The 23,470-nt window shown below is 54.7% G+C and overlaps 1 protein-coding gene across 12 annotated transcripts in view; it reads left to right on the plus strand.

The window, feature by feature from the left end:
* EHMT1 (euchromatic histone lysine methyltransferase 1) overlaps positions 1 to 23,470 on the plus strand; it is a gene marked incomplete at its 5' end in the record, with an annotated part of 148,248 nt that overhangs the window by 92,987 nt on the left and 31,791 nt on the right. For 10 of the 12 annotated variants that reach the window (XM_079926325.1, XM_079926326.1, XM_079926324.1 and 7 more), the window contains 10 exons: positions 740 to 817; positions 1,979 to 2,099; positions 5,006 to 5,137; positions 7,093 to 7,238; positions 13,078 to 13,221; positions 13,995 to 14,221; positions 15,712 to 15,885; positions 17,010 to 17,092; positions 18,201 to 18,307; positions 23,000 to 23,122. In XM_079926325.1, the coding sequence (XP_079782451.1) occupies positions 740 to 817; positions 1,979 to 2,099; positions 5,006 to 5,137; positions 7,093 to 7,238; positions 13,078 to 13,221; positions 13,995 to 14,221; positions 15,712 to 15,885; positions 17,010 to 17,092; positions 18,201 to 18,307; positions 23,000 to 23,122 (1,335 nt within the window). The remainder of the gene's footprint in view (positions 1 to 739; positions 818 to 1,978; positions 2,100 to 5,005; positions 5,138 to 7,092; positions 7,239 to 13,077; positions 13,222 to 13,994; positions 14,222 to 15,711; positions 15,886 to 17,009; positions 17,093 to 18,200; positions 18,308 to 22,999; positions 23,123 to 23,470) is intronic. The other 2 variants (XM_079926328.1, XM_079926322.1) reach the window with 1 other exon arrangement.

Genomic DNA, 23,470 nt, shown 5'->3' on the forward strand with positions numbered 1-23,470 from the left:
CTGGGGCTGTGGTCACACAATACGCATGGGAGAAATGGAGGAGCACGCGTGGGAGACACTCGGGGGGTGGTGCGGCCCCTCAGAGGGCCTGGGGGTGCCCTGTGGGCGCCCCGCACCCGGAGCGTCCTGCACGGGTGGGAGCACGTGTCTGCTGTTTGTCCGGAGGGTCTTACCCTTCCTGTGAGATTGTGAGGGTGCGGTCACTGCGTGGCCCCTCGAGGAGCCACAGCCGGGTGCGCGGGGAGGGGTGGAGGGGGCGCGCGACTCCTGTGTAGGTAGAGAAGGTGAACCCAGGTGCTTCTGCTGTTCTGTTACGGAAAGATCCCACAGCGTACTTTTCATTAGAAGAGAGTAAGACGCAGAAGCGTGCTGGGTGCTCTGCCCGTGCAGGCAGACACTCCCGTGCTCGCCTGCAGGTGCCCAGCACTGGCAGCAGGTCGAGGCCCTGGGGCTGGGCGGGCTCGTGGGTCGGGGGGGTAGGTTTTGCGTTTTATATTAGTCTGTGGCCTCTGAAAACCTTTTTGCGGTGAGTGCAGTCTCTCATGCGCACTGATCTGCATACGTTCGAGTCACGTCGGATCGGTGGTCCAGGTCAGCCTGGAGCCTGGCATGGGGGCAGCCCTTCCGGGCCGGGCTCTTGGGGAGCGGGGGCACCTCCAAGGTGTGTCGGGTCAGATCGCCTGCCACCAGCCGCTCTCATTGGTTTGTTTTCTTTTTGGCTCCTGGCGGGGCTGCTCAGATGGAGGGCGAATCTGAAGAGGAGCAGGAGTCGGCCGGCACCGGGGAGGAGGAGGAGGACGGAGACGAGTCTGATCTGGTAACCTGGGCGCGGGTGACGCGGGGCTCCTGGCAGAGGAGCCATGTGGGAGCCGCAGAGAAAGCGGCTGAGCAGAGAGCCAGGGAGGGGCCGCCGGGTGGACCGGGCGAGGGAAGATCGAGGCTTCCGAGGTGGAACCTCAGGCCCTCTGCGGGCTGGATGTGGCTCAGAGCTGAGGGCTGCGAGCGATGCGACCTCACGGGGACAGGGTCAGAGGGCGGGGCTGTGGTGGGAGGGCGGAGCCTGGGGAGCCTGCGGGCCACCCAGGCCATCGGGCAGGGCTGGGAAGGGAGTCTGTGCCTCCAGAAGGAGAAAGTGGCCACGTGGGTGGCGGAGACGAGCACTGGGAGGGCTGTTGTGTCTGGCGATAAACGTGTTCCTTTGGGGTCGTAGACTGAAGCGCAGGGAGCTGTGGTGCTGCTCTTGGCAGACTTTCTTCCCGGAGCTTTGCTGTGAAGGGGGCGCAGGAACAAGGTGCTGGAGGGAGCACAGGGCACCTGGGCATCTCAGGGGGCCCAGCACGAGGGCTCGGGCTCCAGGGCAACTGTTGGAAAGGCCAGTGAGCCACCCTTAGTGTATCCTTTTATCTCATGAACACACATTTTAAAATTTCTTTTTCTATCCATAGTTAACAGGGGTTGTGAGATCCTGGTGGTGGAGTCGTTAGAAAGGCTAGTGGTTCATGCTCTGCATCTGCTGTAACTCGTGGCAGTTAGATGCCCTTTCTGCGTCTAGATTTGAGACACATGTACTCACAGGAATCTCGAAATGTTGTAAATTAATGATCATTTCTTTCCTTGTTCTCCATGTAATGGCTAATTTGGACATAGATTTGATGCACGTTGAGGCTTTGTTCGTTCCTTTTCTCATGAGCGAGATGAATGGGTGCATGTAATTAAAAGGGGATTCTCTTACTGAACTTACTTATTTAGTTACTGGTAGAACTTTTTCACTTATTCTTTTTTGTGCCAAACTCAAGTAACTGAGCTTACAGTGATATTTAGGGAAAAGCATGAGTGTCTTTGAGAATGTGACCTAGAAAAATGTCTAAAAGTGAAATTAATTTTCTAGTTGCATTATCACGATATGGCAAGAAAACAGAACTTTTGCTTTCAGAGCGCCCATGCTTTGCTCTTTCTGTTCCTTTCCCTTGGTTCTCAGAGTTCTGAATCCAGCATCAAGAAGAAGTTTCTCAAGAGGAAAGGGAAGCCTGACAGCCCCTGGATCAAGCCAGCGAGGAAGAGGAGGCGGAGAAGTAAAAAGAAGCCCTGCTCCGTGCTAGGTAAACACAGAGCCACACACAGGACCCCGGGCGGAAGCAGGCCGTGGGGGGCTTGGGGCTGGGGTTCTGTGTAGGACTTCATTTGAACAGAAGACTCCACTGTTTAAAAAACTAAAAGCATCAGAAACAGCTTTATTGGAGACCCTCAGGTGATGCCAGGGGGTCTCCTTCCAGCAGGCCCCCGTGGTATGGCTGTACGCTGACCGCCCCCACCTTCCCTGTGTCCCGCCCTCAGTGTCCTGTGCGGGCCGGGTCCTGGTCCACACAGTGGCTCTCAGCCCTTTGCTCAGATTCCCTTGATCTGGAGGTAGCCTTGTTAAAGGGACAGCTGGGAAGGGCATGATGTCAAAGTTAGTGGCCCAGGGGCCCCGTCTTTGCAGCTTTGCCGTGGAGGACTTGGCGTAGCCTGAAGTGTGTGTTGCTGAGGTGTTCGGTTGGTGGGCCTCACCACGTGCATGTGACAGGAGACCCCTGCCACCCTCGCTGCGCGACAGAGACCTTCCCTCCGCAGCCAGCCCTCCCCCGGCCCGGCCACCTCTGCTCCACGTCGTCTCCGCAGATGGGTTAGCGCTGTGGAGAACGTTTACGGGTGGATCCTTCTCTATGGCTTCTCCGAGAGTAACTGAGGGTCGTCCGTGGTGGTGTTGGCGGGAGGTGTTCCACGCGCAGCTGTCTGTGGTTTGTTTATCCCTCACCTTTTGGACATTTGGTCTCTTTCCAGTTTTTGGCCCTTACAGATAAACTGCTGCGGAGTTTGTGTACACGTGTTTCTAGAGCAAATGCTCCGTTTATCTGGGGTAAACGTCTAGGAGTGGAGAGTGGCTGGGTCATGCTGTGTGTCTCAGTTCTTAGTGCTGCCAGCTGTTTCCCGAAGCGCTCGTCCTGCTCTGCGTTCCGTCAGCAGCACGGGAGCGGTCCAGCCCCGCATGGGCCCCCGCAGCGCTCGCGCGGTCAGTCTCTGATTCCAGCGCTGCTGGTTGGTGTGTGGTGCTGTCGCATTGCGGTTACCTACCAAAGAACGAGGTTGCACATCTTAGGGTTTGTCTTCTCGTAATGCGTTTATACCTTTTGCTTACTTTAAAATCCGAGCGTATATCTTCTCACTGAGTTGTGACTTCTTTCAGTGTTCTGGATACAAGTCTTTTGCGAGATAGATGTTTTGCAAGTATGTGCACCTACTAAAAGTTTTAAAAAATGTTTGTTGAAGTCTAATTTATGGCTTGTTTTCTTTTAAAATTCATGCTTTTCATGATCTCAGAAATCTTCGACTTAACCAACCCACGATGCAAAGATTTTGTCCCATGTTTTCTTCTTGAAGTTTTATAGTTAGCCCGTACATGTGGGTCTCTGATCCACTTTGTGTGTGTGAATGTGTGTGTGTGTGTGTGTGTGTTGTCGGGCAGCTCACTTTTTTGCCTGTGCATTTCCAGCTGTTCCAGCACCATTGGTTGCATTGACTTTTCTTTCTTCACTTAACCTTTTGAAACTTTGTTGACAGTCACCGTGTGGCTGTTTCTAGACTTTCTAGTCTGTTTTATTGATTGATTTTTCTCTATACCAGCACCGCAAAGCTGCAGGACTTCTTTCTGTCTTGCACAGTTATTTTAGCGTTCTTCTAGATTCCCCTGAGAGAGAAGCAGGTTTACAGAGCTGCCCCTGAAATGCAGAGGGCTGCCGGAGGCCCGTGTGTGGCAGTCAGTTTCAGGCTGGAGTCAGGTGGCTGGTGGGGTTTGTTGACCCACCAGGCACATGGGCGTGTCCCGTGAACCTCCTCTCCTTCACTCACGTTTCCTTGTCTCTCAACCAGGAATCATCAGCCAGGATCAGAATACCCCGGGTGGTTTTTGCTGTCGGCTGACAAAAGCCGTTGTAGATCCAAGACTAGAAGTTGTTTCGGGCAGAGGCTTCATCTTCACCATCATGTGTGTAATGTGTAGAATGCCTGGCTAAATAGTTATTTAAACGGGAGTTTGAATTTTATTTCCTCCTGTAAAGCGTTTAAAATCGCACAAAGGCTGCTCAGTTCCTCAGATTGCTGATGATTTCTCGCTGGTGGTTGGCTCCTTCCTGTCAGATCTAGGTTCAGACTGTGGCCTGAATTCAGAGTCTTTGGGCACCAAACCTCTCTGTGTTATGGCTCGTTCATTTCCCATCGTTGAAGACATGTCGATGACAAGTATTTAAAACTTGGCTCTGAACTATGGGTGTTTGCCCTTTGCTGGTGGTGGTATTATCCTGTGTAAATGCATGTTTTCACAGGCTTCCTCATTGAAATGCCCTTAGAATGGCAGTTACCTGGGTGGGCCTCCTGGGACTTGTGGACAGGCGCCCCCTCCCTTGACGGGCTCCTCACTTACACACATTCCTCTCCTTGGCGTGTTCAGATTGTGTTGCCCTTCGGTGGGTGATGTGCTTCGTAAACCCCTTCTCGCAGGAGGACGCTCCCTGCGGCCCTGCAGCCTTTCCTTGTGGATCCTGCAGCCCAAGTGTCTGAGGCTGGGCTGGTTCCACAGCAACGCTGCACGTCTGGGGCTTCTTTAGCTGCTGTACAGCAGCTGGTCTTTCAAAGCTGCCATTCACATTTTACTCTTATATTTTTAAAGTAATATTCACAGAACGTATGTGCACGACGTTTTTATGTGTCCTTGATTATTTGATCAGCTTTTATCTAGCTGGTGTGTTTGTAGAGAAAGGTGTTTCCACATGCCCACACCTTTGCTTTCCTCGACACGGCTGCCCTCTCCCCAGGGAGGTCGTGCGGAAATGGGAACCAGCAGAAGTGCGGGATGGGGGCCCGGATGCTATGTGTGTTTGTTGTCTGAGTGGCTCGCGAGCATCCCATGGCGCCTCCCGTGGGTCGCGAGGCCCCGGCGCACCGTGTTTGACGTGTGTGCCTTTGAACGCAGGTTCCGAAGCGTATGCATCGTCTTCGGGAAGCGCAGAGCAGATGGCACCCAGCGACGGCACGGGGTACATGGAGGTTTCGCTGGACTCCCTGGATCTCCGAGTCAAGGGCACGCTGGCCTCTGACGCAGAAGGTGAGCGTGTGCGTGGCCAGGGCCAGCTGGCGGGGGTGGGGGAGGGTGCGTTTGGTGCCGAGTGGGCAGGACGCGGGGCCAGTGTGCTGTGTCCCTGTGGCGCTCTAGTGAGGCGGCCCCAGGGGTCGGGTGCAGTTGCCCACCAAGGTCAGGAGTCCTGCGAGCCATGCGTGTTTATATGGGGCTCCCAGTGGGAGGTGACCCTGTGTCCTGGCTGCATGCAGGTGGCGTCGTTCTGCACAACGTGGCCTTTTTATGATCCCTGATTCCAGCAATGTTGGTGGAAATGTGTCTTCTCGTCGGTGTTGAGCTGGTGGTGCCCCATGGTGGCATACCTGGAGCCTGGCCTTGAAGTCCCTGGCACTGCACCTCGGGGGGTCCTTGGCTCTGGGGCTGGGGCCACACACTTCTCGCTGTCTGAAAGTCTTTACCGGTGGAAATTAGTTAATAGCTGTTTGGCTCTTTTGAAAAATTTCTTTGAAATGAAACGTGGGGAAAATGTAAAATTCCTGTTACTTACACCCCATGGATTTTGCTGCTGTCGGGGTATAACCAATCATTCTTTAAAGGACAAATAACCAGCTTTTAGCATTTTGAACACTAGAGGACTTTGGGTTTACTTGTTTAGTTTAGGAAATCACATCTTTAGCTTAAGAAGAAAATTGTAGGCTTGTCTGTCAGAGAAGTTAGCCGCTCTTCTTGCTGCACACAGAGCAGAAACCCCTCTCCGGTCATCACCTCATGCCTTCCTTCCCGATGAAGTGACGTCTGTGTTTACTGTTTCTAAACCTGCTCTTAGCTTTGTCTCAGGAAGGTGCTGACTTGGACGCCAGCAGGAAGTAGTGCTCGTTTTACCACATTGCCTGGGGTCAGAGGTGAGAGGGCAGCACAGCAGGGGCGTCTGCTGCCCCTATATGAGCTGAGCCCCGGAGGGTGAGGGAGGTGGCCTCTGCCTTTAATATGTATGTGCAGCTTCTGGTAAAAGTAAGGGCCACGCTGGCGGGAGCCCCTTGGAGGAGGAGGAGAGGCTGCGGGGTGCCATGTAAGGTGCTTCCCTGAGGGTGTTCCCTGGATTGACAGCCACCGTTGGAGGGACCCGTGGATGTGTCCAGTCATGCAGGGCCTGGGGTGTCAGCACTTTGGAAGGACGAGTCAGGTCCCCCAGTTTTGTGTGCATTTAGTGCTAGGGTTCCAGACCCTCTAGGGGGGCAGCTGTGGGGCCTGAGGCTGGACAGGAGGGCAGGGGGCCTGGGGCTCCTTGGAGAAGGGCCATGTGACCTGGCTGGGTGCGGAGGGTGGGGACGGGTCCTGGTTTGTGGGAGTCCAGGCGAGCCGGCCTGCCATGCCTGTGGGGACTCCCGCTTACCCTACACCTCTACTTCGGAACATGAAACGCGCCTTCCTTTGGAAGCCGTGGCTGGGTCGAGGGGTCTTTCTGGCCACCGGCCTCTGTCCCCACTGCAAGCCGGCCTAGCCGCGGGCGGCCTTCCTCCCGGTGCTGCCCGCTTTGCCCTGCCCGTAAGTTGGGTCAGGCGGTGATGTGCTGCGCCGGACACTTTCTTCGTGATCCTAGTTTTCTTCTTTGTGTTCCCCAGTTCTTTCCTCCTTCCGCCTAATAAGCAGGCGCTTTGTGCTCTTGTAGTGGGTGAGGAGCGCTCTAGATGATCAGGAGACAAGCTGCCTCCAAACCCTTTCAGGTTGAACCGAACGTTCGCTTCGTGGCTGCAATTCTAAAATCAAGTGACGAAGACAAGTGCTTCCTGGCTGGGAAGCATGTGGGAAGCGAAGTCCCAGGCGGTCTGGCTCCTGGACCTCGGCTCCTGGGCGGCTGCCCGCGGGCGTGTCTGCAGGGACTGTGTCCCCACTTTCTTGCCCTGCGGAGGTGGGGTGGGCGGGGCCGAGTGTAGCAAAGCTCTCTGGGCCGTGGTGTTGACACGCATTGTGTGTGACCGCAGGGCTGGCCAACGGTCCCGACGTAGGCGAGACGGACGGCCTTCAGGAGGTGCCCCTCTGCAGCTGCCGGATGGAGACCCCGAAAAGCCGAGAGATCACCACCCTGGCCAACAACCAGTGCATGGCCACGGAGAGCGTGGACCATCAGGTGAGCAGGTTTGCGTTCCTGTGCGAGGGGGGCCCCCGCCCGGCAGCACCGGCTCTGCTCAGGAGGATGGTGCTGTGTGCGTGGCCGGGCAGGCGCGGTGGCTGGGAGCCAACACGGCTGCGGGCGCTGCTCCGCTGAGGTCACGCTTTCCCAAAGGCTTTTCTACTTTGCTGTGAACTCGGACGTGGATGGGTGAGAGGCAGAGCTGCACCTGAGGTTGCTCGCAGCCTCTCCACGGGCCCCGTCACCTTCTTTAGAAGGACTGTCTGTGATGAAAGCGTTACAGTTGACCTTCTGAACCTGCTGCTCGGCGTCCGAGCCGCCAGCACTTGGGTCTGTCCCGCTCTGCTCGCTTGGCTTTGAGCCAGCGTTTAGCACTTGTCTCCTGTAACAGAAGTAACAGTAATTCCCATTATCATGTGACGCCTAGCTGGTGGTCAGACGTCTGTGTTCTCCGCTCTGGCTGAATCCGGGTGGGTTCCGCCCACCCTCCTGCGGCCCCGCCACTGGCCCGGGGCTGGTCATTCCCTTTAGTTCCCGAATCTTAGGACTGGAGGTCGGAGCTCGTCCAGGTGCTGAGATTGTCACTGCATTCCGGCCGGCCTTGGCAGGGGCACTGTGAGGTCGAGTTCCTGCCCTCGGTCCATCGTCCGGTGAGAGGTTGCGGAGTGGCGGCTCCACAGTTCTCTTGTTCCTCCTGCAGTGACTCTCCGGTGTCTCTGGAACAGAACTTCCTCACCTTCTGGGGCTGTTTGTGCCCCTGAAACACGCTTCATCCTGCGTTCGCAGCACAACTAGTGACTTCGTGGTCTCTTTTGCAGCTCTTCCGAGTAATGAGTTGGTGCCTTGACGCCTTCCGGTGCCCCTCCCACCCGATCCCCAAAGTTCATCTTAGGAACTCACAGTCTTTTCTCTTTTCAGTCTGTTACATATAAATTTTTTGTTGTAAAATGAAATATAAATCCAGAAAACAATACAAGACAAATGTTCGGCCTAATGAGTTTGTCTAGGGTGGGCCCTCTGGTAACCATTTCCCAGGGTCAGGAAATGGGATTGTCCACAAATAGCTACCACCTGGCTTCTGTTTTCTAAATGGTTTCACCAGCCATACAGGTGTCCCTAGATGCTGTTGCCCACTTGTCCTTTCTCTTCCTTTCCCTTTATGTGTGGAGCAGCCGGGCCATTTGACCCCGTGGTCTGAGCAGTGGCTCCCGTGCTCACGGGGCCTCCAGTGCCCCTGTCTGCAGTTTATACAGAAGTGGACCCGGCTCAGCTGAGGGGAGTTTAGTCCAAGATAAAGGCTCGTGATATCTGGTTGCCTCTCTTTTTCTGCCGTGGGCAGCTGTTGAGTCTTCACGCCTGTGTTTATTAATTCATCAGAGGTTCCAAAACGGTGATGTTGTGTCGCCTACTGCTCATTTATTAGCTGGATGGTTTCATGAAGAGCCTTGTCAGCTCGTCTGCTCTTTTGTTAGCCAGCAGAACATCTCAGAGGAAGGACCGCACTGGTGCTTGAGCCTTCCTCTTTATTTCCCAGTCGTTCAGGTAATGAATTTGTTCTCTGTCATCTTCTGAGGTTGGCCAGTTCTTACTTTTAAAATATCATTATGAACTCATGTGTTTAAACAGATTTGACGGGTTCTAATCGTTGTTGTTGTTGTTATTATTATTATTATTGAAGCTTCACCCCCCTCCACCCCTTGGCCTGCAGGACCCTCTTCATATTGGACTCTTTTAGGGGATATGCATGGTCAAAAGTATTTTTATAACAATACTGAAAAGTTAAGTGCCTTTTCACTTACTCTTTCACAGGGTGTACAGTGGCATTTTGTACGTTTACAAGACCTGTATAACTCAGGGAATGAGTGATTTTCATGGTGTTACAAAATCATTCACAGTGCAAGACACGTGGATGGATTCTAGTGTAACGGTACTAAACTTGTGGACAGTGGATTGAGATTTTTACATTGCAGCAAATCTTTTGAGAAACTACCCCTTGTAGAGTTTTGCTGTGGTGTCAGAGAAGAACGTCCACCTTTGCCTGCTCTGAATGCAGAAGCAGGTATGAGGTTCATCTGTCTTATTAAACCAGATATTAAAAAGTTTTGTGAACAATATAAAACAATGACATTTCTCATTAACTTTTTTAAAAGTAATTTTTTAATTAAAATACGTTCTTTACGTGATAGGTTTATTGCTATTTTTAAATAAATTAATATTTAAAAATTTTCTCTCTTAATTTCTAACACGATAAATGTTAATAGACGTACCCCATTTGGACACAAGCTCTTTGGGACCTTTGGTGATTTTTAGGAGTATAAAAGAGCACTGAACCCGGAGATTTTGAGAACCATTGTTGTCGATCTTCTCTTTTCTTCATTTCTCTTGTCCCTGTCCTGCTTACTTTCAGCTCAGCTTTGTCCTGGTGTCCTCGTGCCCCGAACTAGAAGGGGGTCCAGGCGCGTTGGGTTTGAGGGTTCCTGGCGGCTGGCCCGCAATGGCCCCAGGTCTTAGGCAGCCCCAGACTTGCTGGGATTGGGCAGGGTTTCTCCCAGGTTGCCTGCTCTTCTCAGCCCCAGGGAGGACCTTTTGGTATCTTGGTTCCCCCCTGTCCTTGGGTCCACGAGACACCGCTTCGCTGTGTCCCTCTTCCCCCATCCTCTCCCCTCCTCCTGCCCGGGCACCAGCGTCTAGCAGGCCCACCCTTACCCATTTGCATCCTGTGGCCTTTGGTTTTGGTTTAAATATCGTCTCTGGGTTTTGGTTTTGCTGTCTAGTTGCTCTGTTTTTCTGTGGGATTCCAGGAAATTCTTAAGCTGCTGCTACGTTCCCCAAAATATTTTTCTCTTTCGCTGCTCAGGTTGCCTTGGCCTTAGCTGGCAGCGGCCCCTCAGAGCTAATAGCTCCTTCGTTCTGTGTCTCCTTCCCATCAGCTTTATTGAGGCATAATTCACACACTTGAGGTCACCTTTCTGCTTGTGTGTCTCTGAGTCACATGAGTGACTCAGATCACACGAGTGACACGTGTGACAGGTGCACACAATCGTGCGACCAACACGCTCCTCTGATTTCTGTGCGAGGGAGGGGTGTCGACTCTTCAGCTCGGGCTGGTTTTACATGACTCCTGTCGTCTTCGGGGGGTCCACTGTGTCCTTGGGGATTCGGGATGTCTGGTGCTGACACAGGACACCCCCCCCGCCCCGCCGCTGCCAGACCTGTGCTGCCTGTATGTTTGGAGATCTGTTTAGACAGCGTGTCCTGCACAGGGCCCGATAGTCTCTGTCTTCCCAGTGGTTTGCTTGGATCATCCCCATTGCACTTATCAAGGTAGTTGGGTTAGTCTGACATCTTAATAGTGCTAAGAATTATGCCATCTGTTCTTCCTTTTTCTTCATTTTCTGCCTCTTGGATTGAGTCCCCCCCCCGCTGCGCTGGGTCTTTGTTGTGGCATGTGGGATCTTTTGTTGCGGCGTGGGCCGGCGCTCTCTAGTTGGGGCTCACAGGCTCCAGAGCGCGTGGGCTTAGTTGCCCCGAGGCATGTGGGATCTTAGTTCCCCAGACAGGGATACAGGGATCAAACTCGTGTTCCCTGCATTGGCAGGCAGATTCTTAAGCACTGGACCACCGGGGAAGTCCCAGGTTGAAATTTTTTATGATTCCAATTTATTCCACTGTTGGCTTTATTTTTTATGTATTTTCCTCACGTTTTCAGCAGTTGCTTTGGAGTTTGTAACATACATCCTTAGTTTATCACGGTCTTGCTTGAATTGATATCGTACCACTTAACATGTAAGACTCTTACATGTGTGGGCCCAAATCCTGTCTCCCATCTTTTGTCATATGTTTGAGTTTCATATATGCTATTATTTTTGTACATACTCATCTTTTAGACTGAGTAACCGTAATCATCTCTTGTTTCCCTTTATTTAAACTGCATCCAGAGCGTTCTTCCTCTGTTCCGATCTGATTTCTCTCTGATACCACAGTCCCTGTGCCTGAGGACCCTTCCCCCCATAGTACAAGTCTGCTCATAATGAATTCTCTTTTGTTTGTTTGAAAAAGTCCTTGTTTTGCTTCCAGTTTTGAGAGACACTTTGATGGGTACAGAATTCTGGGCACTTCGGGACGTCGGTCGGTGTTGCCGTCCGAAGGTCCCGAGGAGCGGCCGCGGCCTTTGTTGCTGTAGTCCTCCGCGCTGACCTCTGAGGCTGAGGTGTGGGGTTGTGCTGCTCTCTCTTGGTGTTTGTCCTTTTTAGGTTTCTCTGAGCTTCTTGGACTTGTACCCGGTGTCTCTGTTTTCCTAGAAAATCAGTTCCTGCCCAGTGTCTTTATTTTTTCTCTTTCCGAAACCAGCCACTCGACGCGGGCTCGTGGGATGTCGTCTTACAGCTGATGGAGGCTCCGCACTTGCGTTCTCTTCCCATTTTGGGGTCCGACGGTTTCTGTTGAACTTCCTCCTCGCTGAGTGTACTTGAGCCAGTCAGAGGCCTCCACCTGTGTCTCCTGATGGCCTCGCGGGTCCTGGTGGTGGTAGGGGGCGTCCTGGTGGCTGTTTGTTGCCCCCCACCCGCTGCTGGAGATCCTGAATGTCCACGACGTGGGTGGGTCTCAGGGTCCCTCCCCCCAAGCAACCCTTGGCCCCTTTTACTTTTCGTCCTGGGATTTTCTCCATGTTCTCAAATACCTGCTTTCTACCCTCTTTTCCTGACCTCTCCTTTGAGGTGTTGTCTGAGGGTTCTTACTGTGGGAAGGGTGCCCCCCCCCGGCCCCCGCACCGCGGTCTGCATCAGTCTGTCCCTCCCTCCGTCGATCGAGGGAGGCTCTTTGCTGTTTTCGTGGAAGCGTCCACAGCTGGGCCAGGGGTTTCCTCTCCTGAGCAACCTTTCCTTTTTCCCAGAGTTAGTAATTGCCTCGTTTCTCATTGTTTCCTTTGTGCCTGTTACCGATTCCACCCCAAACTGATGGACTTGCTCACTTTGTAGGGTTTTCGGACACATCGGTCCCTCTCAGTCGGGGGCACGTTGCCTCAGCAGCTCCTTGAGGGAGGTTCCTGGGGGGAAGGTCTGGGCCGATCCTCTCCTGTCACCACAGCTTCACGGGCGCAGTTTCCTCTCACGTCCTGGTCACGTTGCCGTCTGCTTCGGGCTGTCCGTGTCTCAGGAGCCCCGGCCCCCGCTCTGGGTCCTCTCTGCAGAGCCTCCGGCCTTCTCACCTCTTCTCCATTTTCCACATTTTTGACTTTTTGCTTTACTTTAGAAAATTCCCTCCGTCTCCCAGCGCTTCCATGGAAATTTCACTTCTCCCTCCTATTTCTGGTGCTGAGAGCTTGATTTTGTGCCCTCCCTCGTGGCCTCCGGTTCCAGCCTCAGAGCCGCCTGGGCCTCTTTCCTGGGGGCATTGGCCCCATCTGCCCCCCCGATCTCTGGGCTCCATGGAGTCTCTGAGAACGGGCTCCCTTGAGGAACAGGCGAGGAGGAAGCTGGGGCTGGGGGTGCGGCACCCGCACCAGCTGCCAGGAGGCCAGGGTCCTTGTTGGAAGGCGCCAGGGCGACAGCGGGCGCAGGTGGGCCGCCCGAGTGCTGGTGGGTCCTGTGGATTCTCTGTGCTCCCCGCTACTGGTCGTGCTTCCTGGCATGTGTCCTGTTCCCTTTGATGCCCCAGCCCCTAGCCCAGGCTGTTCTCCTCATGTGGCCACCGTGACCCCCTGGTCCGTGAACCGGCGGCACAGCCCGTCATCACGTTGTGGAGGACCCGGCCGCCTTCCTGCTTTGATTTCCTGACATCCCCCTCCCCCGCCCCGTGACATGGCAGCAGCTGACTCGGTCTCGTCTGATTGCAGCTGGGCAGGTGCACGAACAGCGTGGTCAAGCACGAGCTGATGCGCCCGTCCAGCAAGGCGCCGCTCCTGGTGCTGTGTGAAGACCACCGGGGCCGGATGGTGAAGCACCAGTGCTGTCCCGGCTGCGGCTACTTCTGCACCGCCGTGAGTGCCCGGCCCCCTCTGTCCTGCCCTTGGCCTCTGGGGGCACCTGGGCCCCGGCTCCCTTCCTGCCGCTCACGTGTCTACCTAGGCAGGGCCGCCTGGCCCTCCACTGCGTCCTGCTCGCCAGTGCCTCCGGGACCTTCTGCATCAGTGACTTCATCCACAGATGCTCATGTGGCTCACATGGCCCTCACTTGGTCTCCGTGTGGCCCTTTGTGCTCCTGGGCCCAGAGCCTCTCCCCCAGGGGCTTCTCCAGACGTCACGCCTGTGTGCCCTCGCCATCCTCATCATGCTTTTCTGCTTCTGCTGAAAAGGGGTTCCCAGGGAGAGCGCTGCTCCTCGGCCCAGAGCCCTGGCCTGAGGCCGGGTCGCCCGGAGGGCATGGTGTCAGGCGCTCTTTGCCAAGGGCTGTTGGCGGCACCTCCCTCCTCGGGCTTTTGCTTCTGGCAGTGTCTTCCCGGGTGTGTCTTCCGTGGGTCCGTCTTTGGACTTAGATGCGGCACGTCCCCTGGTCAGAGCAGCTGGAGAGTGAGCCTCGGCCTCCTCGGGGCGCGGGGATGGGGATTTTCTCTCCTTCAAATAGCACGTGTGTGGACGTGCCTTGGGAGGGGCCCCGTGGACGCAGGGCATCATTTCTTCTCACCCGGAGAGGGGCTGGGAGCCCCCCGGGCTCTGGCTTACTGCCCCCACACAGAGCTCAGTTCTGGGCTTTGCTTGCTCCTCTGCGTATTAGCCCCAATTAAAAGAAGATTTCTGGCCTCCCTGTTTTTAGGGTAATTTTATGGAATGTCAGCCCGAGAGCAGCATCTCTCACCGTTTCCACAAAGCCTGCGCCTCTCGAGTCGATAACGCCAGTTACTGTCCCCACTGTGGGGAGGAGACCTCCAAGGCCAGAGAGGTGACCATCGCAAAAGCAGACACGACCTCCACCGTGACGCTGGCCCCTGGGCAGGAGAAGGGCTCCACAGTGGAGGGCAGGGCCGACACCACCACAGGCAGGTACGGCGTCCCCTGAGCCCTCAGAGTTCACCTGACGATGCCCGTCTTTAATTGTTGCTCATGTCTTCCGACTTGCCAGACGTCTCCCAGCTGGTTCACACTCGCTGTGATTTCTGACACGTGAGGCTGTGAGGCATGCTGACTTTCGTTTGCTCGCTGCCACTGTGCACATGTCTCTTCTGCACTCAGTGTAGTTTTGTACATTTCTTTGCCTGATTTTGAACCAGTATCACACCATCCTAATCGATGTGGTATCACAGTATTTTCGGTCGAAGCACAGTACTCCCATAGGTAGCTGTTAGTATACACCTGAAACATCGGTCCCTGTGTGTACTTGTCCCTACCCACGTGTACCTGTGCGTGCCTGTCCCTACACATCTGTACCTGTGCGTGCCTGTCCCTACCCATCTGTACCTGTGTGTACCTGTCCCTAAACATCTGTACCTGTGTGTAGTGTATGATATGAAACATTAGTGTCAGCTGCTGTAGTCTGCTCTTACTGCGTCATGTTTTGGAGGCCCTAGCTGAACACAGAAGAAACAGTCTTTAAGAGAGAAGGGTTGATATTGGAAACATAATTTTCTTCTCAGAAGTATTCAGTAGAAATAGCTGAAGAACTCATAAAGCTAAATGGAGTCAGTCAGCCAGAGGATCAGGTAAGAAAAGGTGTCAGAAGCCTCGTCCCCACTAGTGTGTCCAGCTAGAAGCCAGGGTGGTGGAGAGAGAGCCTTTCAAAACAGCAACAAAACCAGTAACCTACCTAGGAAAAAGCAAGCGATACTACACTGATAAAAAAGGAAACTATAAAACTTCACTGAAGGTCATTTAAGAGACTCGAATTGTAGACATTCAAAACTGAATATTGGAATGGTGTCGACTCCTTCATATTATTCTGTATTAATCGTATTAATCTATAAATTTAATGATTTTTTTTTTTTTTGCGGTACGTGGGCCTCTCGCTGTTGTGGCCTCTCCCGTTGCGGAGCACAGGCTCCGGACGCGCAGGCTCAGTGGCCATGGCTCACGGGCCCAGCCGCTCTGCGGCATGTGGGATCCTCCCGGACTGGGGCACAAACCCGTGTCCCCTGCATCGGCAGGCGGACTCTCAACCACTGTGCCACCAGGGAAGCCCTAAATTTAATGATTTTTGAGTCAAAATTCCAAGGTGTCCCTTGCGTTGGGAGGGCAGTGGACTTTAGATTCAACCTGAAGTTCATTCGCTAAAGCATATTTGAACATTGGGCAAAAAGTCCTGGGAAAGCCGCCCTCACTTCTGAATGCCATTTTTCTCTGGGATTTGATTCTGAGTCTGGGCTCTTCCCTCCAGGGGCTGAGCAGACAGATGGTCAGTGAACCTGAGACCATTTTCACTCTCAGAAGAGCAGTGCCGTTGGAGTGAATCATGTTTTGTGTTTTCATTGGTTTCCACACGAAGGGAGAGTTCCACGTCTCTAAAACTCAGAATTCCACTTATTTCTTCCTCCCCGAAGCACTGCTGGACCCCCGCTCTCAGAGGATGACAAGCCGCAGAGCACAGCCCCCCAGGTGCCCGAGGCCTTCGACCCCATGGGGCCGGCCGGGCTGGGGAAGCCAGCGCCCGGCCTCTCCCAGGGACCTGGGAAGGAAACCCTGGAGAGCGCGCTCATCGCCCTGGACTCGGAGAAGTAAGGCCTGGCGCTCCCTTCCTGCAGACTCCTCCCCTCCGTGTCCTCCTGCATGAGTCAGCCGCCGGCACTTCCGCACGCGTCCTTGTCCCCCTGCGGCGTCTGGTGCTGGCCAGGGCCACACGTCCCCGCTGTCTGCGCCCCCAGGGCCACGGCATTCCCAGGAGGTCGCTGAGGCCTTCCTTAGGTCTCCTGTTAGCATTGGTCATCAGGACCGTGCACCTTCTCTTCCGTTACTTTGGGAAACGATTGCAGGTTATCGTCCGTTCCACTAAGAGCAAAGTGATCCTCTGAAGGCATAGTGAGGACAGTCCTGGGAGGCTCTGGCACATGTTTCCCTGGACACGTTGACCGTGGCTCTGACCTCAGGATGTTAGGGCCAGTGTCACTCTGTGGCTCCTCGTCTCTGAAAGGAGAGTTTGGAGCAGGTGGCCCGTCGGTTGTCCCTGCGGCTCCCATTACTGCAGCCCACCTGTGGCTCTGCAGGAGGGCCCGGTGCACCGACCCATGACCCCACAGGTGTCCACTGGTCATGGGGTTCCACGATCAGGGCTCTGGCCAGGCCGCGCGGCTCCCTCCCTCAGAGCTTCACCTTCCTGTCTTGCTTCTCGGGAAGTTGTAGTGTTGGGACACGTTCCTGAGTCCCCACAGCTTTTTCTCTGTCCGCCTCCAGCCTGGTCTCTAGCCCTGGTCTTATGGTGACTGTCCAGTCCCCTGCCCTACTCACCGGGTCCAGACTCTGTACTGTGAAGTGGGTGGGTGTAGCTGGGTGTGACATGCTGCCTCCACCACCTCGGGGGTCCCTTGACCTCATGCTATAGAGAAGAAGCAGCTCGCTCTGTGCCCTGCACAGAATGCAGAACCTCAGGAACCATTCTCGTGCTGTGGGTGAAGGAGATGCTCACTAATTTTGGTTATTTTTACTGTGAGATGCCTGGTGGGTGTGGCATCCTTGACCTTGAGGCTGGGCAGGTGGGCCCAACCCAGGCCTTCCCAGCCTGCAGGTGCCGCGCGCGCACGTGTGCCTGCATGCGTGTGTGTGTGTGTGTGTGTGTGTGTGTGTGTGTGTGTGTGTGCGCGCGCGTGTAGCCTGTGCTCACTGCTGTCTTGTGCTTTCTCCGCAGACCCAAGAAGCTCCGCTTCCACCCGAAGCAGCTGTACTTCTCGGCCCGGCAAGGGGAGCTGCAGAAGGTGCTGCTCATGCTGGGTAGGTGGCCATATCTGTCAGCGTCTCTCGGTGACTGTCCACCGTGTCCCGCTCTGTCCGGTTTCTCTGGTTGGTGCACACGGGCTCCCCTGGTGTTCAGCCCGTTCACAGTGTTCATGCTCAGTCACGGCAGTGGAAGTATTCTCCAGGAATTCCTCGTTTTTTTTTTTTTTGTACGGGTCTTACTTGTGGCACGTGGGATCTTTGTTGCATGTGGGCTCTTAGTTGCGGCATGCGGGATTTAGTTCCCTGACCAGGCATTGAACCTGGGGCCCTTGCACTGGGAGTGCAGAGTCTTAACCACTGAACCACCAAGGAAGTCCCAGGAATTCCCCATTTTTAAACAGGAATTAAGTATGTGATTATTAGGTTAAGAAGAGATGTCGACTCCATGAAAGCAGAGTTAGCCAGCTGGGCTGTTGTGCCGTGTGGATGGAGTTGGCGCCCTCGTGTGCAGGGTGCAGCCCACCTGGCACTTGTGTTTTCAGTGTGTATCTGCCTTTATGGGTTTTTAACACCTGAAAATGTACTGGTCGGGTCCTTCCCAGCTCCGTCTCCTGCGGAGCAAGGGACAGCGCTTTGATTCTGAGCTCAGAGCGTAGGCTTGATTTCTCTGGCTTGAAAAGGCTGATTAAGAATCGTTTAACTTGACAGTAAGTCAAGAAAGAAGCTTAACAATTTGCTCTGAAAAAAAAAAAGGTTTTATTTTATGTTGACTGAAATGGCGATTTTAATCATTTTCCTCGTGGACCTTGTGCGATGCTGAGTTCGCCTTGCCGGTCCGTGGTTGGCCTTGTAGCCCGTCTCCATTCCAGGCTGGGAGCTGTGCTCAGCAACCGCCTTCCCTTTGGGCCTGTCCTGGGGGTCCTGCTCCCTGTGGAGCATCCATCCTGGGGCCCCGCCACCCTCACGCTCGGGCCCAGGCCTGGGGACGGGAGAGACGGGGGAACCCAGAGTTAGATGAGGGTGTCTAGGAGGAGCGCAGGTGCTGGGGGTCTCTGACCACAGGCCTGCCTGTCGGTTCCACCTGGAGCCTTGCCAGCCCTTGCGCCATCCCGGGCTCTGGGGGCTGCACCTGCGGTAACCGGCACCTCCTGTTGGTTTGCAGTTGACGGGATCGACCCCAACTTCAAGATGGAGCACCAGAGCAAGCGCTCGCCCCTGCATGCTGCGGCGGAGGCCGGCCATGTGGACATCTGTCACATGCTGATTCAGGTCAGATGCGGTCTTCTTGGGGCCACCAAAGCAAGACAGCCTGGCCTGGGTCCCGAGAGCCGGGCTGCCCAGTAGTGCCAGAGGCTCCCAGGCCCACCCGCCCTGGCTCTGCCCAGTGCCCTCAGCCCCTCCGCTGCCTCTCCTGCCAGTTACGCCGCCTCTGGAGATGACGCACTGCCATTCGGTGTTTGACTTGTTTTAGTTCGTTTGGGTTTTTAGTGTCACCGACTTCTGGCGTGGGAGGGTTTAGCCCAGGCATGCGCACATGCCTCCTCCTACCCCCCGCCCTGCACTGAGAGCTTGCGTTCCGTGGTCATGTAAATGTGTCCTGGACACCCCCCCCCCCCCGCCCCCCAATCCACCCCGAGCAGGCAGACTGGCCCTGTGTCATCTGGGAAGCACATCGTCCACTCTTGGTGCTGCTGCTCTCTGGGACATCCCTCCCCTGGCCCGTGTTGGGGCCCCTGTTTCCTGGAGGCCACCCTTAAGCCACATGTTTATCTCTGGAGCCTTCAGGAAATTTCCTTTCACCCACGGGTCTGGAGTTTCCCCACAGCCCAGGTTCAGGTCTGGGAGATTTTCTGTCTGGGCTCCAGGTCCCTCCGCAAGCGCCTACGTTTACCTGCTGCAGCTTCTGGACTCACGCTCCGTCCCGCTTTTCTGGGCGGCGCTCTCGGCGTGACCCTCGGCTCCTCTCGGGGTCTCGTCTGTGCTGCCACGTTTTTCTGTAGCCTCTGGGTCTTCCCACAGTGTTTGGAAGCTTTATACTGGTCTGTTCATTCTGGTCTTTCTTATTTCAGGTTTCCCTCAAATGCCTGGTGGATCCTGTTTGTTTGTAAAGGAAAGGACTGAAATGCCGGTGGTGGGCTCTTGGCTGGGGCCCGTCAGCTGGAGGTTTTCGTGTCGGGTGGGCTTCGGGATGGCTCTGTGTCTGGAGAGGACCGTCCTGTGGGCATCTCTGTTGGGGCCCTGGACGGACACCCCCCTCCCCCAGGTCTCTTGTCTAGTCACAGCTGCTCTGTGTCACTGTCGGCCTGGAGTGTCTGCTTCATCCTCTTCTCACCTGTGCTGTGTGCACAGACTAAGATGTGCTCGTATGAAGTGTGGAGGCTGCTTTTGCATTGGTGTTGTACGGTGGGGTTACCTGTTGGTTTAGATTTCTAACACCCGAGACCCATTTGTCAGAACCCTCCCAAGTTTGGCTCACGCCAGAGGCTCCGTTTGGACAGATCTCTTTAAGTAGCATGTAGCCAGCTTCTAAAAAGCTCTGTCTGACAGCCTTGGTATTTTAATAGGAATCTTCAATCTACTTATGCTTACTGTAACTTTTGACATTTAAAATTTATTTCTGATTTCTTATATTGTAGATTTGATTCTCAACCTCTTAAAACAAATATTTCTTTTTTTTTTCCCCTCTCCTTTGCTGCCTTCTTTTGGATTGACTTTTGTTTTGTCTCATTTCCTTTCTCTTTATTTGCTTGGAAGTTATAGTCTTTGCTTTCTTGCCTCCAGAGGTCACTCTGTGATTCTAACAAGTGGCTGTTACTTGCTCAGTCTTGAGACAGAGGGGGGAGGGGGAGGGGGAGGAGGAGAGGGAAGAAGAGGAGGGGCAGAGGGGGAGGGGGAACAATTGATGGTCTTCTGACATGATTCTTCCTTTGGAAAAGGTAGTTTCACACTCCTTTGAAAGAATCTATTCCCCCCACACCCCAACTTTTTTTTTTTTTTTTAACATAAAAACGTGTGTGAGCTACATACAGAAAAATCATTGAAACGTAAACGTCTTGGTTAATGAGTGGTTCTAAAGGGACATGGCCTGATCTGCTTGCCCCCCAGAAGCACCATGTGTCCCTCCCCCGTGGCAGCTCTCCTAGCCCGTGTTGTGACGATCAGGTGTGTGTGTTTCTGCGCGCTCACAGCCCCACAGAGGTCCTCAACCCCATGGCTCAGCTCTGTCCACTTGTAAACCTCACACAGTGTGAATTCTTTGTCTGCCTCTTTCATTCAAAGAGCAAAAGCCTAAGAGTCATTCACTGAACTGCTGCCCCGTTTCCTGCTTCTCCCCACTGGCCGTGAGAGTGGAAGACTGTCCGGGGCAAAGAACACAAGAGCTCTGTGTTCTGTTTTGCAGCCTCTTGTGAGTTGTAAGCTGTTGCAGAATAAAACATGTATTTTGGAAAAAACCAACGTTTTATACATCAGCAATCTTTATGACTCTGTACTGTCTGCCCGGAGCCTGGAGGCGTGACCGCCTGACATCACTTCAGATTAGACTGTCAGCCTGGTGGTTAATTTGGTGGCCCAGGCTGCAGACTCCCCGACTTGGGGACTGTGCTCTTGTGTCCTTTTCTCCCCAGAACCCATCCGACGTGGGACGGATTTCCTTTGCTTTGCCCCGAATCCGAGGGTGAGGCGCAGCTTTGGTGGGTGCCCACCTCACGTGCCCCCAGAGGGGCTCTGGCCCTTGGTCCCAGGCAGCAGGCACCCTCGCTCACGCTTGGGGTCAGTGGAGGAGCACCTGTGAGGAGTGGTTTGGGTATTTCCCGGTCTGTTTAATTTTCATGCCGAGGTCTCGCTGGAAACAGCTCCATCCAGGCAACTGCGGCACGGTGGCCCTGCCACAGGTGGACACTTAATGTAAATAACAACGTTAAACGAAACCCCAGCAGGACGCATTCTGGGGCGCTCGGGTGCATGTCCGGTGTGCGGGGGCACGAGGTCAGGGGCAGCTGTGCTGGTCGCCGCCACTGACACCCTCCGGTACCCTTGGCCAGCCCCAACCTTTGGCCGGCACCAGGCACGCCCGTGGTCAGAGTGACCTGCCGCGCGGCTCTCCGGGCCCGGGCCTGGGTGTGTCCCCACTTGTGGTCACTGCTTTGGCTTCTCCTACCTGGGTCTCCATCTGCTCGCCGGCTCTGTCGCCATCCTGTCCCTCCGTGTTAGTGTTTGCTTGCATCTGGGGTCCATCTCGCCTGCTTTGCTTTTGCCTGCTCTGCAGGCCGTGAGCCCAGGAGGCATCTACTAATAGGAAAAGGTGCGTTTTCTAGCAGTCATGGGCCCAGAGGGGAGGGACAGAGCGACAACCGCTGCCCTGCCCCCTGGGAGCCCCGGATGTGCCGTGGGCTGTGCTCGCCCCGCACCTCCCGGGCCCTCTGTTCCCTCTGGGTGGAGGCCCTCCTTCCACCTCCCTCCGTGTCTCAGATCTCTCCGCGTTGTCTCCTGACCACCCCTGCCTCTTCCTGGTGACGATCACTAGCCTTTGGGCTGACTTCCCAGGTGTGGTCCTGGGTTGCCCACATGTCCCTGTGCGGGGCCTCCGTGCTGGTGGGTGGGGCCGTCACTGGCCGGCGCAGGTTTCAGACAAGCACACCGAGCAGCCGTCCTCACACTCTACCTGGGTGTCGGGTGGGAGGGCCTGGCCCTCCGAGCCCGACCCTCTGCACCGTGCGGCCCATGGCTCTGCTCTTGGTCATCTGCCCGTCTGGGCCTCTCAGATATGGGCCCTGTCGGGGGCTGCCTGGCCTGTGGGCCCCTCCCTTCCGGGCCGTCCCCCGGGCAGGCTTGCGGCCCGGGCTCTCGCACCCCTGGGTGTTCAGGGTGGTTTGGGGGTGGGGGGGGTCTTGCCAAGTGTGTGCACCCCGTCACAGGCGGCGCCTGGCCTTTCACCGGCAGAGGGCACATCTTGGCCTGTGCAGCCTGGCAGAGCATGGCCGACCCCACGCTGGCCTCGTCAGCGCTACGCAGACCCCCACCCCGCACCTTTATCTCGTGTGGTTTTCCAAGTTTCGTTGTTAAAGTTAGCTGCTGTGGAATCCTGGCTCTGCCTCGCGCTCAGGTTGGGCCATCTGACCTGTGTCCCCCACTCGTCTCCTGCCTGGATGCCCCTGCTCTCTGACGTTAGCTCTGCTCCGTGGGAACAGCCGAGTCTCCTTCACCATCCCTGACCACCTCAGTTCCCCTGGCTTTCCATGTGTACCATTCTAGGTCTATTTTTAAATTTCTTACTAAACTGGGTTACTTTTGTTTTTTAATTGCTAGTAGTAAAAACGATACTATTTTCAGCCTTATAAGTATTAGCTCTTTTAAATCGTTCAGCTGCCAAACACTTGCTTTGCTGTTAGTGGAAAACCCACTTTAAGGTTGGGCGTTTCAGTTTCGCACAGACGATTTACCCAAGCATACCTCCTGGCTCGTTGGTTTCCAAGTACACACTCCATTGGAAAATGCATCCTGGGAATGAGTTTTTCTTCAGTTTGTTTTGGCAGGTGTTTAGAACAGCCGGAGACAGAGGTCTCTGAGGCCCCCGAGCTGGGGCCCCACGGTCCCTGCAGGCTGGGCCACCGCCTGCCTCCTGGCCCTGCCTTGCTGAGTCCCCTTCAGCACCCCTTCTTTGTCTGTTCTGGGGTCTAACCTTCTTTCTTATTTCTAAAAGTGCTGTCACTAACGTTACTGTAAGCATTTCTACCCAATGAGCTTAGAAATGAAATGCTCTTCTTGAACTGAAGTTTTGATAGTTACAGAATAACCATGTCTCTGAATTCTGCTTTGGAAGATTCAGGCTTAGTCGATAGAAAGACTTAATGTAGCCCCTGAGATCCCTCTGTTTCCAAGTGCTGAGCCTGGGAACTATTTCCTCGCTGGGTGTGGCTGCGGTGGCAGCTCTCACACCTGAGCTGTCCCTCTTTTCACCAGGCGGGCGCCAACATCGACACCTGCTCAGAGGACCAGAGGACCCCGCTGATGGAGGCGGCAGAAAACAACCACTTAGACGCGGTGAAGTACCTCATCAAGGCCGGGGCCCTCGTGGATCCGAAGGTACTCACTGCTCAGAAGCACACCCCTGTTTCATGTAGAAGCTCCTCGTGAAGAGGAACAGGGCCGGTTCCTTGCTGGAACGTCTTCAGAAATCGGTAGCCACCAAGCATCCACCGGGTTGTCTGGAAGTAGGTAGTTCACCTTACTTGGTTACCGGTTTATTTGTGGAAAATACTAGTGAGCACTGGATCCACTATGCCTGACGATAGTCAAGCATCTGATAGGGAGTTTGTGTGCAGAGGTGTTCAGCTTCCTTCTTTGGATAGGCACATCTTCTCTCTTCTGTCTTCAGTTTGGAGCAGTTAGGCAAGAAAGAAATAGAAGGCATCCAGATTGGAAAGGGGGAAG

Source organism: Stenella coeruleoalba, assembly GCF_951394435.1.
Source record: "Stenella coeruleoalba genome assembly, chromosome: 7".
Taxonomy (NCBI): domain Eukaryota; kingdom Metazoa; phylum Chordata; class Mammalia; order Artiodactyla; family Delphinidae; genus Stenella; species Stenella coeruleoalba.